The sequence below is a fragment of the Pygoscelis adeliae genome, unplaced genomic scaffold (genome assembly GCF_000699105.1).
Source record: "Pygoscelis adeliae isolate BGI_AS28 unplaced genomic scaffold, ASM69910v1 Scaffold36, whole genome shotgun sequence".
NCBI classification, from domain to species: domain Eukaryota; kingdom Metazoa; phylum Chordata; class Aves; order Sphenisciformes; family Spheniscidae; genus Pygoscelis; species Pygoscelis adeliae.
Window position 1 is genome coordinate 1,695,967 of NW_008824934.1, and position 8,823 is coordinate 1,704,789.

General features: G+C 38.5%; 1 protein-coding gene across 1 annotated transcript in view; it reads right to left on the reverse strand.

Moving 5' to 3' along the window:
• Positions 1–995: 995 nt before the first annotated feature.
• Positions 996–8,823, reverse strand: part of LOC103917955 (chromosome unknown open reading frame, human C1orf159) — an 11,236-nt gene continuing 3,408 nt past the window's right edge. Inside the window, exons 4-9 of the mRNA XM_009325177.1 lie at positions 8,249–8,353; positions 7,263–7,328; positions 5,774–5,908; positions 3,690–3,715; positions 3,339–3,369; positions 996–1,593 (exon numbers count right to left, since the gene is read on the reverse strand). Coding sequence (XP_009323452.1) covers positions 1,496–1,593; positions 3,339–3,369; positions 3,690–3,715; positions 5,774–5,908; positions 7,263–7,328; positions 8,249–8,353 — 461 coding nt within the window. The 3' untranslated portion in view covers positions 996–1,495. The remainder of the gene's footprint in view (positions 1,594–3,338; positions 3,370–3,689; positions 3,716–5,773; positions 5,909–7,262; positions 7,329–8,248; positions 8,354–8,823) is intronic.

Below are 8,823 nucleotides of genomic sequence, written 5' to 3' on the forward strand. Positions count from 1 at the left end.
TCAAGACAGTTATGTTCACATTTTCCTGAAAAAGAGAACCGACTGTTCCAGTTTATGTCCATGCCAGTGGATGCCGATGAAGAGCTTCCAAGTAATTTATTTTAGGAGCACAGACACATAATGGAGTGCCAGCTAAACCAAAACAGGCAATAGCAACACAGGTAGGTGGGAATGCACAAGCGGCATAGTTATAATTTCACATACGGTGACAGTGACACTTCAACCAATTTAGCAACCTCAGGTTTTTCACTTATTTCCCAGTCACCCACTCTTACACCCATACCACTGTGCCCATTATGCTGATACATGTGTTCACATGGCAACAGTCAACCATGCCAGGAAAAAAAATTCGTGAAGGATAACCCAGCCAAAAAACCCCTAGTTTACAGCTACTTTAAGTTCCTGATCAAGTGACTACTCAGCCACACAGCTGGCATAAGCTGGGCAAGAACAAGCATCTGAGAGTGGGGGCTATTTGGCCTGGCACCTTCACCAAGGAAATACTTGAGCTCTGTCATAAGGTGCTGGCCTGCAGATGTCAGGCATGTTAATGAAGGGCTTGACCAAAGAAACCCCTTATTGCATTGGCAGAAATTCACCTGACCTCTCCAGTTCATCGCGATACTCACCGACATGTTTAACAGACACGCAGCTACCCTGCAGGAATTCTGCTTTCCCTTCAACTGCTGTGTTAAGGGAAGGAAGCTAGCGGAGACAATCTTTGCAGGACAGACATAGCAGCCTATCAGTTACAAAGCCATAGCAAACGGCTCTTTATCCAAGGACTGAGCTGAAGCCAACTGGAAAAGCTTCCCAACAAATTCCCACACTTGGGATTGGACCATACTGACCACAGCCTTCAAAAGCACCAAGAACAACAGTATCTGGATAGTGGGTCTATATTCACAGTTAAAAACCAGGGTCAGCTATGTCATAGGCTGAAGAGGATGCTCCAGGAGGCATCATTTTTTGCTTCAAAAGGATACTGCATGTTAAGTACTGTTATATTGTCCTACAACGTTAAAGCAGTGGCACTTAGTGTTAGCATTTACAAGTGGGTCCTTCAAACAAGTCCACATCCTTGAGTAATCCCAGTATTTCACGTTGGCCTGCAGCACTGAGACATTCAGCTCTGGGGACACAGAACACATCACAACACAGGAAGAAGAACTTGCCAAAACTGAAAGCGTACCAAAGAAAGGCAGAGTCTTTAAAGACTTCAAACACAGCATCTGTAGGAGACAAATGAAACCACAGAGCTGCAACAGTGCATTTCAAGATCACCAAAGCAGTTCACCGAACTGGATGTAGCCTGCCATCAGTATCCTTCCCTTAGTTCATTTCTCTGTCAACATTTGGCACAAACCCTTTGACACAGTCATTTGGCTTCCATTTAGGTCAGCTGCTCGCGATGTTTTCCTGGCACTTCAGTGGATTCAGAAAAAGTTTCTTCGACACTGTGTACACTTATAAAGTCCTCAGTCAAGAATGAAGGTTAAACATTGCTGACCCTGGTTTCGGAAGAAGAGATCATAGCAGCAGATGCCGACGTCACTAGTGACCGTTCTCGTCTGACATATCGTGGCTTCCGAACTGAAATGATGGGCACAGAAACATCATTAGCTCCTGCTGTATAAGCATGCCTTTATCATTAATTCCTAACACCACATGCCATCCAACAATTCCTGAGTGACCAAAGTCATTCTGGACCTTAAAAAAAAAAGAAACAACAAAAACCAAAACCACCAAAACATAAAAAACCCTACATAGAGCTGATACAGCAAAAGTCCACAAATGAACTTGTTTAAACAAGCTTCTAACGGCCTACTAAATGAGGTGCTCATTACAAACTGGCATTTCCATTATTTGTAAGTGTTTACAGGACATGAAGCTTTCCATTTTCAGCCCTAACAAAAACCCTCACAACTGTACTTTCTTTTTAAACAGATGTATAAATTAAGGTAAGGAAACCAAGACTTTTCACAAGCAGCACTGGCTGTCAGTTTAACGGCCAGACCCAGATCAAGTTTGGAACACATCTAAAAAATGTTTAAAAGTTAAAGCCTGCATTAATTAAAATTTAATTTTAATTATACCATCTTGATTAAAAAGGCCTATGCATACATGAGAAGCGAGACCAGAAATTTTGCTGAGCTTGGAAGGCCATTATTTCTTAAGTTTTTAGCAGATTTGGTCTGTCTCACTTTTAAGTCACCACAAGTTCTGTCATTGTCTTGAAAGTATATGGATCAAGCATAGAGACAAAGATATTTTACTGTATTACCCTGGCCAAATAAATCCAGTTGCCTAGTCACTCTAAATTAATTTCATGTATAGATATAAAATTTTCTATCATTTGCAAAATATATCCTTTCCTACCCACTTCTTTTTGAACCTTGTTACATGGTCAGAGACACTTAAAAGAATGCCTTGATTTGATTAGGTGTAATCCATTGCCCTTTTAAATACATATTTTGGGAGAGTCATATTTAGATATTTCATGCTTTATTAGGCTCTCACTGGCTCATTAATAATGTAAGAACAGCATGTACTGTTTCCTAGAAGCAGCACAAATTTAGAGGCCCACCAAAAAGCAAGTTTTTGCTCTTGGATTACCCGGATCTGGTCTAAAACAGCAGATTAGAGTATGGACTTCTCAGTAATGTTTATAGGCTGAAATTATGAAAAATTGGGGAGGAAAATTGAGACAAGCTGATTAGATGAAATCTTGCCCAAGAAATAAATGTCTGCCTGAGTTTCACACGGATTAAAAACCCACCTTGCCAAAAAGAGCCAACCTACAAACACCCCCCCCACACACAAAATGGTACATTCCAAACAGTCTGTGTTATATGTTTCAAGAAGCTGATAAGCTTCAAATCAGCAAGCCTGAAAATGAGCCAACCTGGCATTGTCAAGAAGATTCCAATCCTGAAAATAGGTCCCAGACTGAATAATTTATTTTTGAGCACTTATGAAAAAATATTGCATCTACTTGTAAGACTTCTCTATTAGGACAGAGAAGTCAAAGATCTATTTTAGGAGCTGTCAAAGATCTATTTTAACATAAAGTACTCCATCAATACTGTATGCCTACATTAATTAAAGCAATAAATCCTATCAAAAAGGTCTACTAGACAGATTTCATTGGATTTGTGTCCCCTCAACAGATTCCACAGTTCTATACCAGGCTTTACAGGTAACTGTTTTGACTTGCTGTGTGTTCTTAGCATATCCACTTTGGGATAGTTTGCCTGCTTTTCAATAACGAGATGCATAAAAGGGAAGCCAGCAGGTAAAATGTTTGTAGCAGCATGCCCCAGAGAACAGTTCCTCACCTGAAGAAGCTGGGGGAGGTATCATGGATGCCTGCATAACAGAAGAATAATCATGTCAAACAAAGCACCTTTTGTCTTCACAGTCTTTCATTAAAAAAATACAGGAACATTTTAGGGTTCCAATAACATTTACTGTGTACATAGTCTTTCTTGGAGAAAGTAGCTCAATAGAATCCATACGGTCAGTATTCACCTTTCTTTCCAGTTTGGACAAAGAACCCCAAAACATCTTTTATTTTTATTTCTCTCTCATACACCAGATTAGCTCCCTAACAAACTGTTAAAACTAAGTTATTGTTTACTGATGTTTTATGCTTGTTTGTTCCTATTGGAAGGACAGAATTTACTTACTGTTTCACTAGGCTGGAGAACAGATGCTAAAAGAGAGAAAGAGAGAGACTAACCATCATTAATCTAGAAGGCTAGAACTGCTAGTTTTCTACAAATACATGCGTGCAACAGAATAGTTCAAAAAAATAGTTTTGTCACAAAGACTACCAAATCAGATAGAACATTCAGAAATCCCATTAGAAGGGTACATTGTCTGTAGGACTCTCTTCAAGATTAGAGAGGGTTGCAAAGGTCTCCAAGAATGACTTATTTTGCTTTCAAAGAAAGTAGCCACAGCAGTATCTCTTTAATATGAAGAAGCTTCAATAGGAAAAATGGCACTTTGAGCCAACTACCAGAAAAAGCAGTACAAATAGAAAACAATTGAGCAGTGAAAGATGCAACCCTTTTATACAAGAGGTTGCTGCCTTTATTGGCCACATGATAATCATCATCCAGACAGAATGAAAGCTAACATGATAATAAGCCAGAGAAATGTTTCTAATGCTTCTCCTTCAAAGGAGGACATCAATGCTTCAGCCTGCTGGACCAGAGTGAACCATCAGTGCAAAGTGTGGAAGTCAGACCAGTACCACTGAAGCCTCAGAGGTCTGGTGTCCTGCCAGCTTAGAAATGTCATAGCACAACAGCCCTTGACCCACTTAAAAACTGAAGGAGAATCTATCAATACGGCAGTTGTAATTAGGATACTAGCAGTTCCTGTGGCACTGATCAATTTAGACCTTAGGTAGCTACTGTTGTATACTTTTACATGAAATGATACCGCAGAGACTGGAATTGTGATGTTCCTTGAAGTTACATGACTAGATACAGCATTCTTAGCAAAACAGTGGAATTGTATTGCTCCACCCACCCCCTTCTTTTTATCTTTTTAAGCTTATTTCTATTGTGACAGTCTAGCTTGAGCTTGGTCCTGTAAGATACGAATGAAAATAACAGGAGGTCTATTTGTTTAGCAGCCCTAACCAGTAAACAGCTTTCAACAGAAGGAGCTCTAACACAGCAAATGTTGTGCTAGAGGTTGTAATGGGAATCAAAGTGGCTGCATAGAAGGGGCGAGAGAGTCATAGATCAGCCTCAGTTTCATGCAAAACACTGGGCAATATGGAGACATCACCTTCCATGTATTTTGCTCACCACCTTGCAGAAACTGAAGGCCAGTAAAATGTGGACACATAGAACAACTTCACAGAAACTGAAGCATCTGAAAGAGCCAGATGTCTACATCAAGTCTTGGTGCCCTATGGCAAAGCACATCCCAGATGTTCCTTCCCTAGTTTTTCTGGAATCAATTTGGCATGAAGTCAGGTCACTGCATTTTAGTTACACGGCTTCATTTCTCAGTAACAGGAATGGCAGAAACAAATAGTAAATTAAATTATAAAAAGAAAAGCTAAGGGATGTTTGCTTTAAAAAAAAGAGTTAGCTCTTCCAAGCCCCAGTAAATCCTGCATCTAGAGGGCAAACAGTTGAATAAGTAGTGCAACAATGAGGAACCTCAAATTCCATTCCCTTTCTCCTGCTGCTGACACACCCATTGTAAGTCCACTGCCCTTTAGTATTACAGTTCCCTTCTCTCTAAAGCAAGAATAAATAACAACTGCTTTTTGTAAGGCTTTATAAATGTCTGGCATTTTGTGTACTGAAATAAACAAGCATTACTAAGTTCCATAAAAATGCCCCCTGTGCAAAAAGCACTGATTTATTTTCCTTTTTTTTTTTCCTCTTTGAAGTCAGATATCTAATATTCAGTGACAACTAACGTCAAGTATTGTACTCTGGCAAATCTCTGAAAGCTACAAAAAACCCAATAACTGGGTTAGTGAGAGATGCTGTGTAATATGCACCTAAGCACACAGACTCAGAACAGACATCCTCTGCACTGCCACGAAAACACAATACCGTAAACACATAGCAGGAGAAAGTTTTTCATTAGTTTGCATTGCTTTGGATGATCAAAAGAGATAGCAGTAGCTACATTAACTTAGAACACTGACACAAAGAAGTTTAAAAGGTTTTAAATTAAGAAACTGAGCAAAGGCCAAAACTTTAGAGATTAAATAGACAATCTAGAGGTATTTTACCTTTGTTTCTTCTGTAGAAAACATTAGGAAGTTTATTGGCACGTTTGAGGTAGAAGAAAGAAGCAACAGACAGAATCAGGAATAAACTGATGAAAAATGTCCCTAAGATGAGAGAAGCTGCCACTTCTGGGCCCCCTGAAAAAAAAATATAAAGAGAGAGAAAATATTATTCACTAGAAATCTCTTCTAATAGAAGGGTTAAACAAAAGATAAAGACCAACTTCCTGATAGTCATAGGGAAAAAAAACTGTGTTTTTTTTTAATATACAGACAGATCTCACTGAAACATTTGCAAAGATCTTTCGATACTCATTTCATTATATGGACAACTTCCCCAACCCCACCTGCCAAATGCCAGGAAAGCCTTAGTCTCTACCTTCCTGAAGATAGCCACAAGTTTTTAATCCATCGTTCTGTTTCTTTTCTGTAACTTTCAAAACCAGTGCTGGGAGGCACTCAATATTAATATTGTTCTTTTATTCCTTAAATGAAGTCTCCTAAAGACAAAACTTGTCAACAGATAATATACCACTGGTACAGTACACCCAGTATTGTTTTCCACAAGTGACTGATACAGAAACCATCCCAAGCAGGCAGACATTAGCAAAAGGTGCCCTCCCTCATGTCTATTCTGCTTTCCCTGCCTCAAAAAAATGCCCTGCATATTTATTCTCCTGTTTTATTTAAGATTATGATCCCAAAGAACAAGTATTTTAAGAAACAAAAGTTAGTTTTGATCTTGTTGCAGACAAACTAGGACAACAGATCTATCTGACAAGCTCTGCTTGAGAAGTCCACATTCTGAAGAGCACTAGATACTTCGAGTCAAGTATACACACACGACAAGACAAATGTTAGAAAGGGATCAGCAGCACCCAAGTTTGACATGGCTGTTTAGCTTTCCTTTTTAAGAGCACTGATGAGAAGCACTCGCCCTGGAACACTAAATCACTTCATTTGGCATCCTCTCTCTTGCTGAAGCGTGCAATGCTGCTATCTAAATATTCTCAGTTTGTATTATTCTTACCAGTGTCCAACAAGTATTTTTAGGAGATTAAACAGAAATGACTGGTCAGCAGTGATAAAAAAATCAACCTATAGAAAGGCTAACCAAGACATAACAGGTGCGTAACATGTTGCCTCAAGCCCTAAAAACCAGAACTGTTGCAGCATAAGGTTCAAAACTCAAGTTATGGCGTTCCATGAATAACCAGCTCAACCTGTACCAGAAAATCACTTCAAGATCACTAGGACAAGATGAAAGAACCATTCAGTAAAATACAGTTACCTCAAAATCCAACTCTAAGACTTGTAAGAGATTCTTGTTGAGAACAAGCCAGAAAAAGTAAAAATGGCTACTACATTTACAATAAAACCTATGCTACAGAAAAACATATTTTACAACTTGTTTCAAGTGCCATGTCATGAAGGGGCTGGTACGCAGTGAATAATCACAAAGCCTGCACTCCTGCTATTTCCATTTACTCACCTATGTTCTGTATGAAAGGAGTTACGGTGCTTATATTCATTTGGAAATTCATTCCTCTGATACCAGCTGTAATCAAAAATAACTTTTTAAAGTAAAATCTGACAAAAACTACAGATTTGTTGAAAATCTTAGTAAAAGGCTATTATACTTCTCAGTAGTTATTTGAAATTGTGTAAGAACCTTGATTTATCCCATGAAAAATTCATTCTTTATATCACTTTTGAGAATTTCAAAAAAAGGAAGCAAACAAGCATCATCATAATTTGTCCAAAAAGAAAATAATTCACTAGTGCATTCCCCAGAAACTTAGATCAAGTTTCTTATCTCTTTCATTAAAAATATTTACAAGGAATTGAATGGTTCTCACCTCTCAAACAAAGCACACGAACAAAATGAAAATAGCCTTCTTAATACAGATTTTCCAGAGAACTCAAGTACAGTCTGAGCTATTTTGTGCTCTGGAGAAGTCCCTAGCAAACACGCACAGCAAATGTCACTTTCTTACAGCAGAGATTAAAGCAGCCACAAAATTCAGTACTTACTGTATGTTTGATATAGGTCCTACCCTGTAAGTGTAATCATTTTGATGTTTAGGACTTTTTTTTATTTTAAGAACTTAGATTGGGCAGAATGTTTTTTTTTAAATGTTGCATTTGGCTTCACAGATTAGGTACTCTAATACATAACAATATTTTAGTGTGTGTTGTCATCATGTCGTCCCCATCCCCCCCGACTCTGGAATGGTTCCACAGCACTCTGCACAGTTTCTGCAAACTAAATTTCAAAGTTTCTGTAGGTTTTGTTGCATGTTCAAAAGCTCAAAGTTATATTAGGACTTTGGAAAAGGTTGGAGTTGTACAAGGGAGGGGAAAAAAGTCTGCAACGTTTGACACCTTCTTGAACAGTCTTTGCTGGACCACACCTGCAAGAAGAGATCTCAGCACCAAAAAACACCCATCGAAGTAAAGGGATGGTAAATGACTCACTATTTCTGCATTCAGTCAGATTGTAAACAGATGAAACAGAAAGGGTTTCATTTTTGCATTTAATGCAGCTGCTACTACCATCCTCATTCCATCGTCTGTAACAACCTGCATAAGAATAAGATGGACAGAGGTTTGAAAGCAACAAAAGCGACACTGGAGATACTTCTAGTCTTCAGAAAGAGGTAAAGGCAACAGAAATTCCCCCCGTTTGGTCTATGGTTACAAACACCTCCTGCTTCCTATTACATTACACAAGTTAAGAGGTTTCATTTAAAGGTGTTTATTCCAGAAAATATATAACCTTTCAAGGTCCAAAAAGGAGAAAGAGTTACAAGCAAACAACTCCCAGAGGGCAATTTCAACATAGCTCCATTCATTGCTTCACATGTTTTAGTTTTGAGAAAAATAGGAAGTGTCTAACAACCTGTAACTACCCTCAACAACACTAAGAAAGAAGCAGAATTTTACTGTTTATTTTCAGAGGTCATACACCATCGAAACAAAATTTAATGCCATTTTAATATATAGTATTGAAAATAGAAGCAGGCAGGGACAAAGATGCTCAGAACCAGCAC